This window comes from Larimichthys crocea, chromosome III (genome assembly GCF_000972845.2).
Source record: "Larimichthys crocea isolate SSNF chromosome III, L_crocea_2.0, whole genome shotgun sequence".
Taxonomy (NCBI): domain Eukaryota; kingdom Metazoa; phylum Chordata; class Actinopteri; family Sciaenidae; genus Larimichthys; species Larimichthys crocea.
In genome coordinates this window covers 28282170-28306817 of record NC_040013.1, presented here as the reverse complement: position 1 = coordinate 28306817, position 24648 = coordinate 28282170, and the positions used below count along the sequence as shown (strand labels likewise).

At 44.7% G+C, this 24648-nt stretch overlaps 1 protein-coding gene across 1 annotated transcript in view; it reads right to left on the bottom strand.

The window, feature by feature from the left end:
* The window catches only part of fam222aa (family with sequence similarity 222 member Aa), a 46713-nt gene that overhangs the window by 5746 nt on the left and 16319 nt on the right, over positions 1–24648 (bottom strand). The window contains exon 2 of the mRNA XM_010733735.3: positions 15613–15755. Coding sequence (XP_010732037.3) covers positions 15613–15709 — 97 coding nt within the window. The 5' untranslated portion in view covers positions 15710–15755. The remainder of the gene's footprint in view (positions 1–15612; positions 15756–24648) is intronic.

The following is a 24648-nucleotide window of genomic DNA, read 5'->3' as shown; positions in this document are numbered from 1 at the left end:
ACATTTGAGATTTAGAAGTGGTATCACTTACTGGGTCTTACCCTTGGCCATAGAATTTCAACATTTATTCAATCCAGGAGTATGTGAAGAGGCCCTCACAAAAAAAACAATTACACATCAATGGTAAATTACCAGCCTGGTTAAGGTTAACTTTGTCAGACCGGAGCCGAGAATGTTGGAGTGTTGCAGTTTGCAAACTTAAACTTAAAAAACGAAAAATGGTTCACATAAACTTGTGCTGAAAAACATAAAAAGACATACTCTACAATCAAGATATACTAATATTCTAAAGTTTCAAAAATATAACTTTTGTGTCCATGTAAAATATATTGTTGTTACATTTACAGAATAGTACATGTCAGAACAGACAAAAGGCAGGTATAAATATAACTATAAATATAAATATATATGTAAATTCTCTCTACTGTTTGCCATGTGAAACCAATCCAATCCCAAAATTCAATTCAGCGGTGAACGTGGCAAGTGAGACTAGCAATGGCCCTCGCTCAATGAGCCAAGGCTTGGCCATTGTGAATTGAGGTGGCAAACAGGAAAATGGCAATTTCTAAAAACCCTACCATGTGTCATTGTTTGGGGGCTGGGCACGGAGGTGAGGGGCTGCGGTGAGATTGGATTTAAACGACATTATTCAGGCAATTTCATGGCTACTTAGCTCAGTGTAACAAAAAGGGTTGGGGGTTGGGAAAAGAACTCAATTTACAAGCAATACATCAGCTGCCACAAATGACTTGCAACCCCTTCAAAAATGACATTTTTATGCAAAAGCTAACAAAACGCACAAAAATTAACTGCCATAACTGTGCTGTCAGCAAATGTCCTGGCGACCTAAGGAGTCTGCAGGGTGCAGGCTGTGACTAGGACTCACTCCATTTCCTTTGCGATTGCAAAATCATTTTAAACAGACTCCACAGCCAAGTAGTCACAATTCTCATTTCTTTGCTCCCATTACAGATAGCATGGGGAGTTCATTTCAACAACCCTATGGGTCTCCAACTGTGAAAATGATTAAATCTACAAGATCCATATCATAAAAGAAATAAATTGGGAATTTAACAGCAGAGGGGGAGAGACTGTGAATATCCAGAGTCAAATTTAGTGCACAAACTATTCCAGTCAGTCCGTTTGGTCCATCCTGCAGACAGCGTGCTTTCTAAATCAGAAACACTACACTCGAAATTAGGATTTAAATTTGTAAAAAAATAGCCTGCCTTTAATGACTCTGTTTTAATCAGAGTGAGGGCACCTGGTGCCATCCTAATGGGCTAGGCTGAGTGTGCCAGACCAGCCTATCTAAGATCTAACCAACCTTACTGAGGCAAAGCCTCTGCTTCCCTGGTGACAGCAGTGCCATTTGCTTTGATGTTCTGACTTGCAGTGGAAAACTGACAGAAGACTTATTTCATTTGCTCAGAAGAGAAAAACATGCTCATTTCAAAGCACATTGCTGATCCACATGCAAATGGAATGGCAGCATTTTTTTCTGATCTTCTTTACATGAGGGCAAAAAAAAAAAAACCCTGTCTTTGATCATCACATGGCCTAAATGAGGAAAGATACTTGGCTTTCAGGCATATCAAGGGCCTGTGCCCTGCCGCCCCTACAAGCCCCCAGCTGCAATATGCCCATCATTCCACCTAATTACTGCCACATGAGGAAAAGAAAACTATAAAAACAGCCAGGAAATTCATTAAAGGGTGGCTAATTCTATTCCTTCTCACTGACTGAGTCCATATTTTCCATGGCTGAGCCTGCATTTCTTCTAAGAGAGACGAGAAAGCCCTCTCCCTCCGTCTTTTCCCAGCTTGGCCCTTGTTTGTCAATAGGCAGAGCCTTTGGCACACCAACCTGGCATCAAAGGGTTTCACACTTCACAGGCCACAGGGATTAGAGGCCTTTCAGGCCTACAAAACCCATCTCAGCTCCACAAAGGCTTCCGGTTATTAGAACCCACAGGCATAAAGGAAGAAGAGGAGGAGGAGGCAAATGAGCATCTGGATGCTTCTGATTCCAGTTTCCTCTTTAAAAAAGTTCCATGGTATAAATTTTATAGCAAAGTTGATTACAGTAAGTGTGGCCACAAACCGAGGTGTAATTTCACTCTCATACACTCACTGTTATACCCCTGTGTGTTTGATGTGCGGGGTCTCCACATCTCTCTCTCCTCCGGAGCAGTAAGTCTATAAGTGAGGACATGGAGGTTAAAGGAGCGAGTCTCTTTTTAGACTGGCGTTCTGTGACTTATTGGTTTAGGCTGCAGTAGATCACAGCTATGAGCAGCAGCATACAGATGGTGCTAGCTGATAAACACCCTCTGAGGCAGTCAACACTGCCTCTCTTACGCGTGCCCTCACCTCCTCATAAGGTAGGGGGTTTCCTGTACCTGTGCACACTCTCCTGCGTGGTCATGCATGCAAACACAATGCATGATAACAGGAGGAGAAAAAACACACACACACACAAACCTGCATCTGCAGTTGTGTGTCTCATTTGCCATCAGTGGAGCATGTTGTTATCCTCTGCTCAGCGCTCTCTCATGAAATGTAGGGCAGGGACAACAACAGGTGCCTGTGCGGGCGACAGCCTGCAATGCCTCCTGGGCTAAATGCTTCACACTCGCTTCATTTCGACATGCGACAGCCTTGTAAGGATTAATTATTTCCCCTGGGGATGGAAGAATATGCTTTTTCCCTTCCTGAGAGCAGGAGGCTATGTGCACTCACAAGCACATGAAACAGCTTATAGTAAATGAACAGAGAAACCTGGGCCCGCGCTGCTTTTACAATAAGCGAGAAAGAAACTTTCACATGAAAGGAATGTAAACAAACCAAGCATATGATTGAAATGCATTGGAGATGAGATAAAAGCTCAGGCAAACACATGCATTAGTTCTGAGAGATCACGCGCCAGGGAGCGGAGATGGCAGGGAGGCAATTAATGGGCTGACCTTCGTCCTTAATCACCCAGTGCCTGGCACACAATGCCCATGTGTCAGAGCAGCACATCTCTAAATGCCACCCCTCATTAGCACGATGCACGCAGTGAGAGAGGCTATCTGTGCTGCATTACACTCTCCAGCGGTCAGACAGAGATAGCAAAGCTTGGGATAGGATAACATGGCAGCGCAGCGCAGGACTGGACTGAGCTGCACTAGGCCATGATATGATCTAGAAATCCCATTTCACTTGGAGGATGGGCACTCTCCTTTCTCTCCATTTTTGATTGGCATGAAACTCCCCAAGCGCAACGTCCTTGGTGTACCCCGTGCTGTCACTGTGATTGCATGTGTGCTGTGTGTGTAGGCACGCATGTGTGTGTGTGCGCGTGTGTATCAGTGTGCGTTTGGTGGTGGTGAAGGGGGTACCCAATTCTGAACACTCAATTAACACTCCTTTAATTAGCCAGCAGTACATTTTGAATTCTGATGAACTAATTTCCTTGGGTGGAGGAGGTAGTGGTGGTGAGGGGGGGTGGCGGTGGCTGGTAAAGATGAGGTCCACTGGGTACAAAACAGCAATAAAGAGGGAACTGGTTAGATTAGACTGTAAAAAATCCATTAAATTCTGTGCACTTCTTCCAAGTGAGAGGTCAAATTGTGTTGATCACAAGAAGCAAAGGCAGTCAGAGAGAGTATGAGAGCAGGGAGTTAGGTGAGGTGGAAAGAGAGAGGCAGAGGGAGGAGGGGGGTGGAGCGGAGTAAAAGGGAAAGGAGATAGGAAGTCAGAGGCTGTGCAAGAGTGCAGTACCAAATCCAGAGGACCATGAGAATGCTTTGCATTTTAATTAGAGGTTTAAATGAATAAGTAGAGGAAAAAGTCTGAGAGAACTGCCTGAAATGCCCTTGCTCCCATTTATTAGTGTTCCAAGTGTTCTAAAATTATGAGCAGGTTGGAGAAGTTTCTTCTTATTAGTGAAGAAAACGCTCCAACACATCAAAAAGCCCTTGGCGTTTTCTCACTCACTCCAGCGAAGCCTGTATCCCTACTTACCACACGCTTTGATCCCCTCTGACCGTGTACATTGGTGAGCAGTGGGAGAAAAAATAAAAAAGGTGCTTGTTTAAATGAAGGGAGAGAACCGTTCGGCTGAACTGCAATTAAGTTTTCACAGAACAACTAGTGCATAGTACACATTAACTTTGGCCAAACAAACAGAGCTGTCCATGATGAGGGTTAGAACAAACAACAGGAGCAGAGATTAACCAGAAAGATGAAAGAAAACACGGGGTCAGCTTCAGTCCAACATTAACCAAGTTCACCGGGAGCCATTTCCCCCGAGAGGCCGAACCAAGAGACGCAGATTTTACTTCCTAATTTTGTATATTTTACTAATCTCACTTGGGGAAACTGAATTCACACTCTGTTTTTAGTAATCAAAACACACACATAGGCTCAAAATACACACACACATAGATGTGCATTAGTCGGGAGAAGGTGGGGGGTTTAGCGCTCAAGGGTCGCGGCAATGCCCAGGAGGTGAACTGGCGTCTCTCCAGCTATCGGTCCACGCTCTGTAATATGAGCCACTCTCGCTTCTTCATGTATCCATTCAAACCAACATGCAGCTTCTTTCTTTTCCCCCCAAGCTGTAACTTTATTTTGGAGGTGACTGTCAATGTTTAAATGATGTGTTATGTGTTTAAGACCAGCCTTTTTTTCCAGTCCGCCACATTCCATTACTAAATGAAACTTTGCCGTTATTCTAATGAAGTTATTTAAATGAATAATTCATGTCTTAAAACAGTCTTTCGCATCAGAATCCATCAGCATGGGAAAAAAAAAAAGAAAAAAGTTTGACCTGTCAAATGTGTCGCAGCCTAGAAAGGGCAGATTCAATAGCATTGTTCCATGGAGGAACCCTTGACCTGCAGCTATTGTTTAGCTCTTAGCAGATAGGATCAGGGTCTATGACATACTCTCCCCACCTCCGCCAGCCTGCTGTAAAAAGATGGGCAGACAGGGGGAAGCCAGAGGCAGCTTCGCGTCCTGAACAATACCTGCCTTGTGCTAATGGAGGTGTCATCTGGCACAGGGCTGATTAGTCAGCGATTACAGCCAGGCCTCAATTGCCGTGACAACTGCTGCAAACACAATGGGCCCTGATAGAGCCAGCTGTTTGGTCCTCTGCAATTAACCCTGCATCCCACTCGTCTCCGGCAGTGCGCTGCCTCTAATTGACTATCGGGCACACAAAGCAGGGGCTGTCGGCCAGACCCCCTGGACATAACCCCCCGCCCCTCTGCAGAGGTAGAGATGATAATAATAGAGGCGTCCTGTGGACTCGGCCGCCAGTCAATCAAAGCCTCAGTGCCCCACAGGAGCTTCCTGAGGAGAGAGGGAGCAGAGGAAGCACATGTATGAGCCAGTGATCAACAGGGTACAGCAGCCCTGCAGGGGGGCAGACATGTTGAATATGCCCTCAGCCAGAGTACTAATCAATTCAAGTGCACGTTAGGGGAAAAGGAAACCCTGCTGCTTGCTTGATATCAGAAAAGCCATTTTTAGGAACACTCATCTCCCTCTGTTCATCTCAAGGTTGATTTTCTGTGCAACAACACAGAGAGAAGAAAAAAATCAAGGCAATTATTTGTCAGGCCTTTGCTATCTATAATTGCAAAGATAAAAATCAAACTGCAATGATTTCTCAGAGGATAGAGCTGTCTGAATTCACGTCTGCTTGTGTCATCATAATCATCAAACAAATGCATATTGTAAGACGGCGGAAAAGAAAATGTGGTCTTGTTCACCAAACTCTCTCATTTCTCGCAGTTTTAATGTAACTTTTTAAATGAAAAATTAGTCGGTTTTTAGTAAACAAACTTCTTATTCCACAGTCACATAGTGTTACTTTTGACTCAAATGTCAGACACTAAATAAACAAGAAAATAATTGAATTGAATGAATCACCGTGTAAATAAATTCAGAAGTTGGACAACATTTTTCAACAGGGGGTGCCATACTGCAATCACATATTGGGCTTTTAACCTGCCAACATGTTTCACAAATAGCAAAGAGGATAATGAGAATGTTAAAGCAATCTGCACACTGATCCTTCACAGGCACACAGACATGGCACGATGTCAAAAATGGATTTAATCATTAAAAGAGATTTAAAAAAAAAAAAAAAAAACTTGGACAAAACTCCCAAATCTAATCTTTCATTTCATTAAACCCAATCTCATCTAAGATTTAATCTATCTATTTCCTGCACAAGCAGATGGAAGAAATACCAAATTGAGAGCCTAATTTGGGCTTCCTCCTCACACAGACTGCAGCATGAGGTCATTTAGTTAGCCTGCAGTGAGGCAGTACACGTGTGCGGTTAATACAGTACACTGAGACACAGATAAGGTCCACAGGTACAGATAACACTCTGAAGGAGCAAGATCAATTCTCACTTTCTGCACGACATGTTTGTCTATTAACACTGTAATTATTTTTTTTACAGTTTCACATGTGTGTGTGTGTAATTCGACAGTGGACAATGTGTCAGATCAAAACAGCTAATTAGGTTCCTATTATAGGTTTCCACACAAGAAATTGAAATATTATAACACCAGGACACTGTCATGTTTACATTTTCTCGTTAGAATTTATCTCTAAAGCCAGATGTTACTGAATCAGCCATGAAAATTAATTAGCTGGTTTGATGTGGCAACCTCCATGCTCCTTCCAGACAGACCTGGCTTTTATGGGCTGTGGGGGAAATTACTGAGAATTGATTGATCCTGAAGGACTCCTCTGTACACATGGCCTTGAAGACACACACACACACACACACACACACACACACACACACACACACACACACACACACACACACAGCAATGGCTAACAACAGTTGATCCAAACATTTTACCCTCCAGTTGAACCTCACATTATTTCTCTCTAGTAGCTCCAACATCAATAACTATTAATTGTCAAAATCCACAGAGTGGAGTCGGAGGGACAAGTATCTGCGACCTCTGAAGCAGCTGACCCATAAAAGACTGAAATTACAAACGTCTGAATTTCCCTCGACGTGTCTCTTGATCTTTTTGCTGCTTTCTCTCTTATTCATCGTCTTCACCTCCCCTCTATATTTTCTTTGTCTCTCCTTTAGCTTCATCTGTATCTTCTTCCCCCGTCTCCATCTCTCCCCCCCCCCCCCTGTCTCTTCCGTCTACCTCTCTGAGTAAGTGAGTTTCATCTGGGGTGCTTGCCGGGCGAAATCACCTCAGGGCGAACACTTTATTATCTGTAGTCAAAGCGTCACCACAAATACCATTCTACACACACAAGTGTCACTTTCCATTTGTCTGCACTCTGGCTGCATTAGCAGAGCCTATCCAGCCCAGAGCCTCATCTCAAACGCGCCCCGGCAGAAGAAAACTAACAGCGTGGGAAAGCACTCGTCCTGCATTCCTGCCCCATTAACACCACTGCCACCAGCACGGCAGACCTGCCTCTCATTGGAATTAAAAACATTGTTATCAAGACTAACCTTTGTGAGGACTTGAGGAAAACAATAAAGGGTATTACAGTCTTGTTACATTTCAACACGCAAAAAACACAGTGCGCATTAAAGAAAAATAAACAAAGGAAACCTCTTTAATTCAAAGCCGATCACTGCACGTGTTAATTACTGGTGATATAGACTGTCCGGCAAAGACAACACCAGTGGGTAGTTTATGTTCTCTTTGAGCCACAGAGGAATGCAGGCCAGCAGCAGCCATGTCAGGTCTTTTGTGGGACACCCGTGCACCAAACAAACACAGAAACTGGGGCACAGAAACATGTTGAACTCACACTACACACTGCACTCCATAAACAAAATGACCAAACAAAAAGAAAGGGCCCCGTGTTTGTTCCCATGACAGCCCCCCCCCCAAAAAAAGAAAAAAAAAACAAGCTTTCAATAGAAAAATATCAACCCTGAATATTTCACACTGTGAACACAGCCACGACCTCATTTCAGGCACGAGTTTCACCAGGCTCTTTCCATTTGCAATAATTTATGGGCCTGGATGGGCAACATAATAGATTACAAATGGGAAAAATAACTATATTCATCACAAAACTGCTCTCTGTTTAATAATCAAGTCTGGCCAAAGGGCTTAGTAGAGTGCACGGCTCTGTATAGGCGGGGGGGTACCTAGCCCCCGGTTTGTACACGGCCTGTGATGAGCTAGCCCTCAGGCCTGCCTGGGCCACCCTCATTGTGCATACAGCATGGTCTAGAAAGCAGAGCTTTATCAGCAAATACCCCGAGTCAGCACAAGCAGCGGGGTGGTTATGCGTTGCGACTGGCACACCAGCCGATATTGTCATGTGCGATTAGGCCTGTGCTCATGAGCCTGTGAACTCATTCCTATGGCATCAAAGTCAACCCCACCCCCTACTCTCCTTCAGTTACATCCCTGCCTCTCTGCTGCCCTCTCCTCCTTCCTTCTCTCGGTTTTTCCATTTTACATTCAGCCCAGCCAGTTCACAATATACCCTCACTGAACCTTGTTGAAAGCTGTGCTCCAGTGAAAACAGATACAGAGTAAAAATACAACAACCGGTAAGACTGCTTTGATTTCCAAAACAGATCTCTGCAGCCTAATTAACTCAGTCCAGAAGGGTCATCTACAAGTTAGAGCTAGCCGGTGCATCGAAAAGCAGCTGGTGCCAGTTGTTTTGTCTCGGTACACTTCTCCAGATGACATGGCTGATAGAGACGAACAAAGGGAGGCTCACGGAAGAAAGACAAACCGTGAGGCCGGCTATGGGGAAACATCAGGAGAAAAAATCAGAGATTAAACCATCCAGTGATGAGGCAGAGAGTCGCACAGGACACAGAGCCAAGAAAGAAACACAACAAGCAGAAATCCTGAACTGAAAGATTTATGTTGTGCCCTCCCCGTCCTGTCTTTAAGAGAATATGCCACACTGTGACACTATTTTCTCAAAGGGCTACATGTACAGCCGAGAGCGAGCAGCGTTCACAGTCATGCACAAACCCAAATGGACGCAGCAACAACACAAACACACACACAGGTTTGGAGTAAAGGACCCCAGAGGTAGAGATTGTAAACGCACACAGAGATAAGAAAAGGAACCGGTGCAGAGAGCGGAGACGGAGGAAGAAAGAGAGAGAGAGAGTGGGAGAGAGAGGGAGAGATGAGGGGAGGCTGGAGGCGCCTGGGCAGGCCTGTCAGACTGGAGGAAGTGCTGGTGCGCAAGCCTGCAGGTAAATGGAAGAAGAAAGACGCCTGCAGGCTGCCTGAGGCAAGCCTGGGCCCTTCTGTTCTATCATTTAGGAGACAAGTCCTCCACTGATTCCCAATTAATATTTAACACTGCACAGACAACAAGGCACTCGGCTGCAGTACACATGCCAACTAAAGGAGAGAGAGGAGAGGAGAGGAGAGGAGAGGAGTGGAGAGGAGAGGAGAGGAGAGGAGAGCGATACATAAATGGATTGAAACATATTAAAAGATTTAATGTCAGTGGAGTTGGGAGGCAGGGGCAATATGTTTTAAGTACTGCTTAAATCTGAAATACTTCCTCCATGGTTAGTAAAAAGCGTTCACGGGACTACATGTCCAGAGTTAAAACTGGCAACCAGAAATCAGCAAAAAAACACACACCCTAATCCTGAACCTATAACTAACCAATCAAATCATTTATCAAACTTAAGAATGATAATGAAACCAGTGCACGTGAAGAAGTCCTTCATGAGGAAACCACAGAAACTGTAGTAAAATGTCCCACAGGAGTGATGATTTCAACATTGTGCTGTGGTCAGTTTGCACTCCCATGCTGCCTCCGCCAAACCCTCTCCAGTATTAGAGTAGGCTAAAAAACCCACAGCCAGGGATGGTATTAAAGTCTGGTGCAAGTTTGTGACTGGTTCGGATCAAAACATCAAACTCGACTGTCGTCAACGCTGTACTTTTAATTTGTCCTTGGGAATTTTCCCAGTGCAAGGACACTCTTTACAAGAGATCCCAAGCAGCATTACAGGGATCGATATTTATGTTCTGTGAATTTCAATCATGGTTGAGAGCTCAGAATGTGTGTGTGTGTGTGAGTGAGCCAATTTACCTAATTGAAAATTAACAGATATAGCTATAGAAGATTTAATTTATGTAACAAACAAAAAACCCTATGTGCAAGTATGACCACAAAGTTGGTTCTCTTGCTGTACTCCTAAGAATCAAACAGGACTTTTTCTTCTATTTATAAAACAACATTATACAATATTTATTTGGCAGATGTAAAGATATAATAAATGTGCTGTAATTTCATGATGATTTTGGATAACGTGACTGGAGAGAAAGAATAATTAAAGGCTGGCAATCTACTTAAAAAAGACAATGAAACCCTTCTTCTTACTTGCACACTTTGTATTTTTAAATGTTGGACCAAAACTACATTTTTATTTTGAGTTTTGTAAAGAAGAGACCACTCAAAAACAGTAGGAGCGTGCCAGGAGCATGCAACACCTCCAGAACGCCTCTCATGGTCAGTCTGTGGTGGGCTCAGCTAAGAGATGGCACTGGCTGCGTGTCATTTCCTGTGGGACAGCAAGGGACTGTGGACACTCGCTGTACCCTCGCTCACATCCCCCAACCCACCCCCACTCTCTGGCAGGCGAAGACAGAGGGTGTCGATGCCTTGCACCTGGGACGCCCAAATGCCAGCTCGGAGGCTTTGGAACCAGGAACCTGTTTTTCAACCCAAGTCCCGCTGTGACCAAAACTAAAGCAGAGCCCCTCTTCCTCAAGCTCACCTCCCAAGGCAATAAGATTGCTTCACCCCCCGTGTTCACAGCAGAAGGCAGAGGGCAGAGGGAAGGCATGGCTCTGTAGGACGCCACCAGCCGGAAATGATCCTCTGTGTGCCAGCGCTGAGACGCCAACATGACAGAAGAGAGCCTGTAGTATGCATGAGGTAAGACTAGTACAACCGATATCACATGGCTATCCCTCGGAAATAAAGTCAAACTCTTTCAATGCTCTGGATTTTTCAATATAGCGATGTGATTAAAGTGTGAATGACACACATCATGTGGCTATGCAGACCTAGTGATCCCCAAAATGAGATTGTATAAGTAGGCACCCAGGAGGAGGCAGGCCATGGATAGCTGTCAATCACCTTTCACTATGAAAAATACCTCATGACCTCTGCTTCCCTGCTGCAGACTGTGGAATAATGACGGTCTCTGTGGGCACTCTGTGGAATTCCAAATGGGAGTTAGAAACGAGGTAGTTCAATCAGTGGGAAAAGGTCAAGTGCATGCAGATTCTCTCTCCCTCGTGCTGTCGCCATTCCCTTTCCCCCCAGTTCCACTTTATGCCCCCCACCTCCAGGGTACTGAGGCAATCAGGGAAAAGGTTGTTATTTCTGCTGCTGCTCGTGACCACTTTTAAATATTCAACTGAAAACGCTCCCCTGTTTTTTTTTTTTTGTCCCCTACATAACAGCCCGTTGGAGTAACGTGCTGCAATTTGATATGGCCAGCTAATTCCCCTGTTATGTCTCGCACTGCCCTCAGACAACAGTGGAAGAGAGGTGGCTGGAGGTCATTACCTGAGCATATTTCCTCTCTCTCTGGAAGTGTGGCTTAGAAAGAGAAGCTGCTAAAAGCAAAGCAAACTAATGGCTCTGGCAGCTCTGCCTGGAGAGGCACAGGGCTATTAGGAAAACTACAATCCCCAGGTGAACCTCTATGTCATGTCCTAAGGCTGTGTGTGACATGTCCAGGTTGTCTCTGTCATTCAAGCTGGAAGAGGGCTGAACCTGGCCTGACATAGCATGAACTGGGGATATCAGGCCTTCTGGGAACTTTTCATCTACACCTGGCTGATTGGCACCTCAGGCCTCCTGGGTGGTGTCAGTGAGGATTACGGTTGCAGGTAGACTTGAATCTAGACTTCACACCAGAGACATTTGACAGGGGACAAAACTGGTTTTCTGAGTTTTCTTTCACCGCAGTTGCATTTATAATCACATGAAATAGTTTCTGTTTTAATTAGAGTTACATCATTGCTGTGCAAGCAGAAATATGTTGTAGATCAATGTGTGCGTCTGTGTGTGTGTTTATATGAATTACAGCCAGGCCCTGCTGAGGTTAGACACAGGAGGGAACACCCAGGTCTAGCCCAGAGTCTGACCCAATCACAGGACAAATATGGGAGTGGCAGTGACCTTTGTGGTTAATGAGGAAAATGCAACTTGGATTAAGAACACAAATGTGCACACCCTGTGTGACAATGGCACTAAATTATCATGTCATGCCTGGGACAAACTTAACCACTAAGTAATGAATAAACAAATGAAAACCTGCTGAAATCCGGAGAGATATTATTTTGGAAAATAGCCAGGCAAAAATATTCCCATCAACCAGTCAATTGAGGGGTTCTGGACCTGATATTCTTTAGCTGACATGTGGCAGAGTAATTGCTGTCCAGGAAGGAGACAGGGTAGTGGTGGGGGCTGTTGGGCCTTCTGTCTACTCATCACTGGCCTGGCGCACCTCCCTCTCCCCTCCAGGAGCAGGGCTGCTATTCTCACCCCTGCTCCCTGGACCTTCAGACCGAAAGTGGAGGACGACGATCAAGGAGAGAGATGGGATGGAGAGGTTGCCTCCGGCTAAGAGAGGCAAGGGTCAGTGGCATCCATTCACCCCTCTCCCCTCGCAGGGTCTTTCTCTCTCATCTGTCTGGATGGGTGCCCTCTCTCTGGGGGCACAACACGATGAGAGGCCCTGGCTCCGCTGCCGTCTCTGCCTTTCATGTCTCCATCTAGGGCAGTGGTAGAAAGACGTGGAGGGGAGGACGAAGGAGGGGGCAAGCTACAAATGTCACCCATAAGGGGGGATTTAATTAAAAATGACAGGGGCTGGCGCTGGAGAGTACAGCCACATATGCGCGGAATTTGGGCGCAGTGAAAGCAAGTGCCTATGATTTATAATTCAAGTAATGCTCTGCACTCCTTTTAATTCTACGGCCAAAGAAAAAAATATCAAAAGGCCGTCTCTGTGAGGCTAATCCAATATGATATTTTTAAGGGCAGGCGGTCAATGGCTTTTTGAAAAGCCAGCTTCTCTGTCTCCTTTTCTGCTTCTCTCTCTCTCTCTCTCTTCTACCACTTGTCTGTCTTCCCCCACCTCCACCTCCCTCTGCCGCTCCCTCCTTTCTCTCCCCTGCTCTCCCCGCTCTACAGTACCTCACCCCCCCCACCCTCCACCCCCACCCCCTGAGTCCAGACACAGAGCGGGCTGTGATAATGGAAACATCCCGCTCTCCGCCTCCCGTTTCTCCCGCTAAGCTCTGTGCGCTTGGGGGAAATTGATTGTCTGGCGAGCCGATCTGAACGCTTCCAGCTGATGGTAGAGCCAGTTAAGTCCTTTTTTATTGAGGGTATGAGGGATTTTTAATGGGAGTCGCATCAATGAACTGTGCAGCCACTCGGCATCTGCATGCAGGGGCTTCTTCTAAAACCCTCCTCACCCTCTCATCCCAACTGCTCTGCCACCCTGGTCCTCACACACACACACACACACACACAGCACTTTTGTGTAAAAGGACAGCAGATGCAAATGACACAGCTCACCCCTACCTCACTGCCAGGTAATCCCCCTCCTGTGCTCTCACTCACTCTGTCTCTTTGAGGGGTGTATTCTGGTATTCAGCCTCCTGTTGAGAGCCCAGGTCACCTTACCCACAACCCCCTTTCTATGTTGGCACAAACTGGGCCACGAACAATCAATCATGGGGACCTGCTCAGCATGGTGACCTGAGTGTGCCCACTTCTGCAGCCAGACCCACTGTCTGCCTTTCTGCACCCCTTCTGGGCCTGGACGAACAATTGCCTTATTGAGGCCAAGAGCTGCACAGTGGTGGAAATCCAACACTTGCTCTCCCTCCCCCTCCAAGGACAGAAAGGAGGCTATTATGTTCAAACATCCTCATTATGAACCTCAAGTCAGTTGCTGTGGTAGTCTTTCAATCAAAGGATTTAACAGGTGGAGAAAGAGAGGGAGAGTGAGAGAGGGAGAGTCAGATAGAGGGTCAGAAAGAGGGAGGGCAAAGGGAAGACTGGAGACTGTTCTTTTTCTCTATTGATTTGAGTCCTGACTCCCACTGGCTGCCCCTCAATAAAAGGACCCTGAGAGGAAGTGGGCTAATCCTGCGAAATTGGAAGGAGGGAATCGATTAAGACGACTGTTGAGGACTCCTTCCATCTCTCCTTCCTTCCTCTCCATCTTTGCCTTCTCTAATTCTATTTTGTGCAGTTTCTCTTTGTCCTCCCTTTCACTTCACCTCTCCTCCAAAACCTCATTAGCGAGCCCGGTTGAAACCCCACTCAGCTGAAGAGCTAGGCCCTTCCAATTGCACCCGGAGTTGTGTTTATCTCGTTCATTCGCTCTCTGTTTCTCACACACACACACACACACACACACACACTAACACACACACACACACTAACACACACACACACACCTATAGGGCTCCATATGAAACATCCGTACAGAACACCACAAACAACTCCAGATTTGTGAATAGAGGTAGCACCAAGTCACCTTCTTGTTGGTGTCTCGCCTCTCCTCTGTAGGAGGCGACTGGTGTGTGATGTTGAGCTGAGAAGTAGCTAATTGGCCAGTGAGGAGCTGAGAAGGAACGCAAGCGGCGCTTCGTTTCTTCACGCAGAGCCAATCAGAGCTTCTTTAAAAGCCTTTCACTGGACTGGTTACAGGCCTGATACAATGTCCCACTGATGAAGAACCTGCTATTCCCACTAAGCCTCTTTAAGCTGAGGTAAAAACTGGTAGGTCAGTGCACCCCTGCTCTCCATCCGCAAGTCCTTTTAATCGGCTTGCAGTAGCTTGTAGGCCCACCATGTAAACAAAGGCCACTAAAGACTTTAGGAGCGTTCAATAAGGAGGAAAGATCTTTCTTCCTCATCATAAGAAAACAGACCCTCACTGTAAAAGGCTTATCCAACAAAATTAGGGAAGAATTCACCTTCCAGATGCCCAAACTGCTGCAGCTCTGTCTTTAATCCCGGACTGGTTTAAACTAGTTTTGCCAGCTCTGTAACTGTTTTCAACCCTGGCTCATCTCTGTCCCTTTACACCATTTTGTGAGTGGACAGAGGGTGGTGCTCGGGGAGCAAACAGAGCAGCTGTCATGCTTTACAGGCGGCCGGCACAGCCAGGGCCAGACACTGTAAATGTTTACAGACCCTCAGGGTCACCCAGGGCCAGTGAGGCACGTTAAACACTGTCTGTTCAGCCCTGTTGCCACGACTGCACAATCAGCACAGCTAAACAGCCCCCCTCACAATGAGTAGCCAAACAACATGGCAATCCAAGGTCTAAGTGCAGAGCGAATGAAACTGTTTAGAATTCCTCAGAGTAGCGAGGGAACACAGTGACAAACAACAGAAACCGGAAAGTCTATTTTCCTTCACTTATTCACAGTCAGGGTTAACTACCCATTTCCATCATTCACAATGACCAATAGATTAAATACAAACGACAAACACAAGCCTCTCTCATTCCTTTGCTTTGGACGAGCTGAACTCCCGACCTCCATCGCACCCCGTCACTTTGTTAACTCACATTTCCGTCCAAGGGCTTGCGGTGGCTCCAGGGTCTTGCTGGCACACACCGGGTGCTGGGGTGGAGGGTTTTGCCTCCTCTGCAGACAGGCCAGCATGGCGAGGTGGGCACAGTACTACAGACGGGGGAGTTCTGCGGCCAACCTGGAGCAGAAAAAGAGAAAGAAAGGAACATTGAGTGAGTTAAGCAGGATGATTCGAGGTCAAAGCTCCATGGCCGTGTCCGGTAAGCCGGCAGGAGCTGGCTCTAGGCTAGATGGGCTAGGTTTCTCACCCAGGATTTAATTGGGAACGCATGCCTACAGCTGCCTGCCTCTCAGCTCTGTGTGCTGAATGATAAACACACACCTGCACTGGGGCAGCACGGTTGACACGGGTTCAGAGCACAGTCCAGGCCAGTCACTCTGCAGCTTCAAACAGCACATCCACACAGCCATTCAACCGCATCTCCTGTCTATGAAACCGTCCTCAAAACAAACACACAGCCACACACAGAAAGTAGCAACACTCAGGCACATTCCTTCCAGGGCAGTGTGTATGCGGTGATTGATGGCGTTATCTATGGACAGCAAAAAAATGGTAATGCTGAGAAAACAGCAGTCTGTCTGCTGCAACTTAACATGCAACAGCTCTGGGGGACTGTCAGGAGAGGCCTGGGGGACTGAGCGGTGTCTGGATATATGTGTAGCTGTGTGTTGAACCGTATGGTTGCGTGTGTGTGTGTGTGTGTGTGAGCAAATGCGATGGGTTGGGAGGGAGAGACTGCCAACCGTACATCAGGGCTAGTGACGGCACTAATCAATCTCCCTCTAGGCCATAAATCTCCAGCTCTACACTCCCCGTTTTCCCCACAGCCACCTTCACTCAGGAACAGGGAGGCAGTTGCTGCTAGTTTCCTCTCAAAAAGCCCATCACAACCCGAGTGGAAACACAGGACACAGTTATATATATTATATTTATATATATATTTGATATATATAGAAAACCCACAGCTTCCTCACTAAGAACCTCCACAATCGAGTAGCATGGAGGGTATCATTCATCAGCAACATACCAGTGTCACATAGCACAATGATGACTGATTACAAAGTCTTCTACTTGCATTATGAGCCAGATGAGAACAGCTAAAGGAAACCATTTAGGTGCAGAGAGTGTTTTTATATGATAAGGATCGAGATTCACTCCTCTATAGTTCACTTAGCGGATATTCTTTGGTTTCCAGGAAAAATGTGCTCTCACTGTACTGAGAGTAACACTGCAAAGAAGCCCAGAAGCCATTGTGGCCTTAATCTTAGCTCCGAATGTGTTTTGAGTCTCTTGTCCAAAATGCATCGATATGAAACACTATCGTTTCCATCTGGGCTGGTCTCCTCCCATATTAAAACAAAGAGCAGAGGCAAATATTTCATCTATGCTGTCAGCGCCAGCGTCTCCTGCCATGATGCGTGGCAGATTATTGAAAAATGATTTCTCATGCGCCTGTCACAGGCTTGTCCTATGTTATTTATTTTCTCAGTGAATCACTAAATGAACATTTAGCCACCTGCCATCAGACCATTACTGAGTTGTATAGATTATCATTTTAATATGAAAGAAAGCAATTATAATGATTACGAGATAAATTAATGGCAGTCCATAAAGCACCAGCTCCCTGTTCTTGCTCATTTAAGGAATAAAGCAAAAAATATAAATCACCAGTGGAAAAACATCAAAATATTAAACCACTAATAGAAGCAGTCAATCAAACCAACCTACAAATGACAAAATGTTCCTGAAATGTTTGATTAAAAAAAAGTTAAACATTACATCTATACCTTATATTTATGTGCGGTGCTAATGCTGAACAAGTTTAACAGAGCCAAATAAATCACATCCATTTAAGAAGATTGTTATTTTGATTTCATAAAATGAATTTACTACCTACTTTTCAGACCACACTAAATCATCTGACCTTGAATGACGAATCCTCTGAAAACTGAATGAAATACAGTCTTTGCTTTGACAAATTTCCTCCCATGAGATCACATCCTGCATCCACTAAAAGTGTTGACTCATAAAAATGCATCATTTTAAATCAAAATCTAAAAGATTTTCATTAATAAGTGCCTTTGTATAAACCTGTGTAAGTCCTTTTTACACAGATTCCTGCTATTTAAAATCAGAGCTTAGAGCAGTCGATCCGTGTTTACTGCCACTGTTTTATTGCACTGTTTGTCACAAATACATTTTTTTTCTCTCGCGGATAAAATAAAACCTGATTAAAGTACGGATTGAGAAAGGGAGGAAGGAAGCATGATAGACAAACACAACACAATTTACTGCCTATAATTAAGGTTGAATGACTTTCCTGGTTTTGAATACATAAAGATTAGAAGCAGGTGTTACATAAAAAAAAACACATCATCCCTGCGATTCAGCCTTTCACATTTGCAAAAAGCATTTTTAAATAAAACATTTTTCACGAGACATTAAATTTGACCTCAGAGCCCGAGGCTTGTATAACACACTTAACACTCTAAAGTCAAATGTGTATTTTTAAAAACTGTCAGAAGCGGCACAAGACAACACTTTTAGCACAAACCTGACAGTGTGAAAATGGTGTTCGCAAAAAAACAACCTCTAATAAATGTAAGTAAATTAAATCTTTAGACTCGGAATTTTTCCTTAATTCCTCAGTGCACTCTCTCGCTCTCGCACACACGCTTACACACAAATACGCACATTGCAGATGGGAGAGAGGGGCCACTCTATTTCTCGCCAGGTGCTTGAGCAAAAAAGGTCGCTTGCAGTGCCATTTCCTCTCACACACAGGCAGGCCTGGCCCAAACACACTGGCACTTTGAGCTCATTACTGGCTATTCACATAATCCTTTCTCTGTGTCCTCTCTGTGAGGATACTAATTTCACAACGAGCCCATCCTCACAGCCCATTTGTTAAAAGATAGTGGTTGAGAGAGAGAGAGAGAGAGAGGAAAGGGACACATGGTGTAGATTGAGACTAAAAGCTAGTCTTAACGGGGGGATACCTCCACAGTTTTCCCCTCTCTGAAATGAAAGACAATCGTGTAACTACCCTCCATTTTTCTCCATTTGCTGCTCACCAAATGTATTCTGAGGCATTATACTTCGCTGAAAGAGACCCACTTTTTTTCAATTCAATTTCAAGAACCAATTTTCTCCTATTATTGCCTTTAAGAGCGAAGCAGAAGGAGCAAGTCTTTGGCTTGTTTGTCATGTCCCCCCCATCCGCTCATCTCCTCCTATTAGGTTATTGTACTACTTAGCAAATGTCTATCAATGGCAGGATCTCCAAACCAAAAACCTGTGACCTATCACCCAGCTGCTTTAAAAACAGGCCAGGTCAGTCTCTGTGAAGGTGCAGGAGGTGGTGTGTATCCTCACACACATACAGCCCTACATGCCGTTCAAAAAAAAAAAAAAAAAAACCCACCTCCACTTCACTCACTCATCAAATCCACTCACAGGTCTCCTATTACACCAGTGCGGGGATATCTCAAAAGCCAGGATGTCTATCGGCTCTTTCCCGTTCTGCTAACGCTGCTGCAGGGTTTGCAATGGGGGCGGAAGATCAGTCCCATGAGATGAGGGAATAAGCCGGAATCAAGAGGCGGTGGGCTCGGCAGAGGGCTATTTCTAAGTTAAAAGGTTCTTAAACTGCAGAGGAGATCAGAGGAGATGGCTCCCGTCGCCCAAAGCTGTCTGCCCAGATAAGCATCCTGCCAAGTGCGGGGTGTAACAGGGTGGTCATGGGTGAATAAACTGAGCGTATGTGTGTGTTTTGAGCTACACGTTTCAGGTGAAAGAAAGAGTGTGGCAGCTGATACTGAGGCTGGGTATCGGACCACAGTACTTTGTAGCTTAAATGTGTCTCAGTAGCAAAAACTGTGCCAAAAGAGGTCATTCATCGCAGCAGATTATTCTTGTGTGGCTGCAACAGCATTTAATAAATTGTGTCTTTTGTCAAATAAAAATAGGTTTTCTAGGCCCACTATGCTAAGAATTACATTCATATTAGACATATCCACACCTCTGGATCGAAGTCCAGTGCCAACATTCAGTGCTAATGCATGAAATAATGTGGCGAGGCTGAAAGCTAAGGAGGCCGGCGAGGTGGATGGTAGCATGTCTGAGTAAAAAACAGGAAACCATCCAAAAAACAACAACAAAAAAACATCAGAAATGTTGTAATCCAAATTCAAAACCCACTCATCAAGCTTTTATAGAAGCCTCAACTAAAGTGTCTCTGGTGAAACTCCCCACCCTCCTCCCAGTGTAGGACCAGCCGTGGTCCGGGAGCCTGGCAGACAGCCGCCACAATGAACGGAGGTGGGGCTTCAATCTAATTGAATGGTGACCCTGCAGTCTCACTGTGGGACGCCCCATGCAGTGCTTTTAACAAGCTGCTGTGTCTCCCCTCTTAATAAGCCCAAACAAGTTAATCCAATCGACACACTCAAACCCTTTCTTTTTCTTTAACAAGGCACTGCCTCTACCCCCTTAATCCCCGGCTCCCCCTTCTCCATCACCATACCGTCACATGAATAGAGGGAGAGTGAAAGGCTCCATTAGGAAGGACTGGCAGTAAACCCCTTTCCACACACCCGCACTAAATAATTTGCACTCATACTGTATATTCAAAACACACACACACACACTGATGCTCACATGTGCCTGATATAAAACTGGTCTGCGTGGACATGGCACACAATGAAAAGGGTTATGTTCGCCGACCCTGATCCACAAACACACCAACAACAAAACAACACACAAACAAAAATTCTGAGGGGACGTTTGCCGACAGGCACGCACTCTGGGACATAAAAAAGGCATTGTTAACAAACCCTCCCAGCTCCACAAACAAGAGCCACTGATTCCCTAACAATACAAGCCCCTGGATGCACTCACCCACCAGCTCTGCACAACCTCACACCAGCACAATAAATAACCTTCACAACAAAAGTCCATTGTGTGTAAAAGCCTACAGTTTAGGCATTATTGCCATGATATACAATGTTGGAATAACGTATTGGCAGCTGATTCTTGTATATACGATGCAGCATGTCACTGTTATTGGAGCTTATATAGCCTTGTATGCCACGCAGTCGTATTTATAAGAGATTTCTCTGCAGATGAAGGGCATCTTGGCAAAAACACTCAGCTGTTAGCTTTCCATATTCCAGTCAGCTTCAATAGCTTCACCCATGGGATGAAGGGTGAGGAATGTCTGGCAATCCAATAGCAGTGAGTCGTCTGTCATCTCTAATCAAAACACGGCTGCCTAGACTAATGTCAACCCTGTAATAGCAATGAGGACTAATTGACTTCACAGCCAACTGCTGCATCTTTGTGCTGGGCTCGGTTTCATTAATGGTAAATAATGGGCTCGGAAGGCAGTGAGCCATTATGACTATGTGGCAACCACATTCAAAATGTAGAAAATGCAAAGAGCTCAAGTAAATTAAGATGAATGAAACGGAGACTCGTGCTCATACAGAGATAGTTTGGAGTTTGAACACGCAAACCAAACTCAAGTTGTAAATATTGGGATCAGGACTGCGGAGGGTTCGATGAAAAATTGAGAATATTACAATGAATTAAAAAAATATATATTCAGCCACTACCTGAGGGTCAAATTTAAGCATGTCAGGTGTTACTTAGTGCACAAGGTCCACCAATCAAATAGTGTTGTTAGATATTAGCCTACAGGTGGTTGTGGTAGATCTTAGTGAGTCCTTGGATTTACAGCATACACCTTGCATGATTTTAAAATAAAAAACGTCTCCATATATTGTTCTTCGACTACCATGCCTACTCAAGCTACTGAGGAAAACAACACATCTTTCACTGCTTGGAAACAACCTGAGACTGCAATTCTCTTAAGTATTACATATGCAGCATTTGGTAAGGTTTACCAAAGGATACGTTATGTAAGTCTCTGCATACGGCTCTTTTTACACCTACACTATAGGTGAGAAGTCTACAGGGACATAAAGTAAGCCAAGCCCCGATTAGCTTGACCTCAACATCAGCTGATGGCATGTGAGGTTTACAAACAAGTATATATAACCAATCAATTATGTATGGGTTATGACAGTGCAAGAAAATGTAAGTTTACCATGTAGCAAAATGAGAATGTAAGATGTTCTGTTGTTGCTCTTTCTTGAGGGCATAGTCAACCTGGATAAACATTTTTGTAAAGCATGTTTAGAGTGTCTTTCAGAAATGTCTATGTGCTTTACTGCAGACTTGACAGAGGAGAAAAATGTCTAAACAGTGAGGAAGAACCAGACTGCAGAAAATGGTAGAGAAGAGTCTAATAGAGGCTATGACAGCTGAGATATATTCATTATAAAAGAAGCCATAAAGAGCATGAAAAATCACGTTTAATTGAAACCAATGTTCAAAGTCATTAAGCTTGAAGCTGAACAGAATGGTACAGTAAAAATAGCAGCGTGACAAGAGCCGTCACAACGGATGCAACATTTCATCCGTGGCTTCATAAAGCGGCAAATGTTTTCTTGATCCAAATTAAAACTGGTCAAAGAGCACCGAGATGTAAAACGCAACTACGAAAAACAACATCCACAAGTCGTAACCGTTGTCGCCTTGTATTTCTAATTCAGTTGAATATCCTGCACGCTAATCACCAGTCTGAAACCCAACACGAGCCTGCGATCCCACGCTGGGAGAGTCCCCTCGGTAAAATCTGTTCATTTCCAGCACAGTGCAACCAAGGTGCTCTTACAACATGATTGAGCCTCTGTGCTCCTGCTGATGCCAGCGAGGGAGTTTGAGCAATGAGAGCGTGGCTTAAGATTGTCAGACAAACCACAGGGGAAACACATCCTCTTCTCCTCTTATTGCCTCAGCCTTTCTTGTATTGTTTTGTAAGGCGGCAGCGTCAGTTGTCATCTAATACCACTTTCACACAGAAACCCTGTGAATGTTGTGACATACTGAACAGATGTAGAGGGTAGCTGTGGAGTTTAGACTAAACTGTTGATCACAGATACACCAGAGGACTGCCGCTAATTGAATACAAATGTGACTGCATTAAAAGCTAAGTATCACTCTGAAATACAGATTATTTTTCGCAATTTCTGCTGCAGTTGCAACCTCACCAGGCAGGACCTTCAAACATAAATCATGAACCCTCCACAGTAACTTCAGCCAAATGTGAAAAATGAGCTGTGCTTCCTTGGTTTTCATGCTAGGATTTATATTTTCTCAGTAAACCTTATTACACACCATTTGTAAAGCATTGTTGATATTGCAAAATTTCTTATCCCGATGTGACACAATCCTTTATTGTCACAGACAGGTCCATTCACGGCTTAACACAACAACAATATAACAAGGGCTCTTTTTTTTTTTTTTTTCCCCTCGCTCTCTCTCTCTACCCATCCTACGGTGGCTCACTTGAATATTCAAACAGTGTTCATTGTCTTTTCGTGTTTTGTTCATTGTTTGTTGTGCTGTCATTCCTCAGCTTGGCTCCTGAACTTCAAAGAAAAGGCTTATGTCAATTTATGATGAAATGGAGTGAGCAGGCAAGAGAAATGAAGGAGAGAGAGAGAGAGAGATGGGGAGAAAACCTTCACGCGAAATCGCCCTCCCTAGAAATATATGCTTATTAATGGGTGTTCAATAAATCAATGAAATATAATTAAATTTAAAGAATGTGATTTTTTTTTCATCTAACTTGCTGAAGCCTGACTTCAAATATCAGCCTAAGGTGACCTCAGTTCCCATGGTCCAAAGGACAACTCTGCCGTCTTTCACTGGAGGGTGATTCAATACTCAGTCATGCATAACATTAGTATGTTGTGGAGCCCACGAGGCAATCAAATGGAGCACCATTGAAATGTTGACATTGATCTTATTTGATATATCTGAAGTGTGACAAAGCCATTTTAGCTCAGCTGGATATTAAGGACTATAAAAGAGAGGATGACACTAGTGCTCACAGCTAAGCTAGTTGGGAGAGGAAGCAGGCATTTTTCTCCACATATTTTCCTCCTCATTGCAGTTTCTGCCGCTGAGACTCAGCAGCCTTTCCCTTTACTCCATAATGTGTGCTATCCAGCTGTTGTCATCCTGCTCCCTCTGAAAGCTGGCCCTGACCATGCCAGCAGAGAGAATCCAATTGGACAGAGTGGGAGGTGAGGCTGCAGTTGGTAATCACCTGCTGGCTAAAGGCACAGATGGCACAAACACCAGCAAGATGTTCGTGCAGCAGCAATCCAAGAAGTCTTTCTGACAGGCCCGACAGACAAACACAGAAACCTGAGAAACCCACAGCGAGCTGAGGAATTACTGCATGCAGATTTGATGCAAAAACCTGGCAGCCTGGCAGCCGACGAGCTGCAAAGAGTTAAAGCATTGATCTCGTTTTCACAGGCAAGGTCTTGGTGTCACTGCTCAGTGATTGGGGAAACTGAAAAAAGTGGGCAGGCTGTAATGATTTTAAATGCTAGATGCTTTCCATGACAAAGGTATCCAGATAAGGGCGCCTGTTATCGGTGAGTTTGACCAGCCACGGAGAGAATTGAGAAGCGAGGTCATCACGGAGATAACGGCATACGTGCAGACTGATTATCTCTTCCCTCTCAAGGATTTTTGATACATTTTGTTGCTCCTGTGATTTATTTGGTGGACCAAAGACTTGCTTTCTGGTTTCAGGTCTCAGAAAAACACTTCAAGGAGAACACGGTTGGTGCACACCTGTTAAGATTTACTCTTGAGCTGCCATGACTTTAAATCTTCTGAGACACCGGAGACAGTCAATTTAAGTTTCCACCAGGATTAACAGAAGATATATGCTGATACATTTAACTACAACAGTTTGAGCGTGAGCCTGTTAGCTTTTCTCTCTGAGCTCTAGATGAAGGAAGTTGGACGAAGCCATTTAGTTTATTGATGTTGCTTGCAGAGATTTTTTATGGTAGTCAAGGCTCCCAACACATCAAACATATCAGAGTAAAAATGCCCTGGAGACATCCCTCTTCCTGAAGAC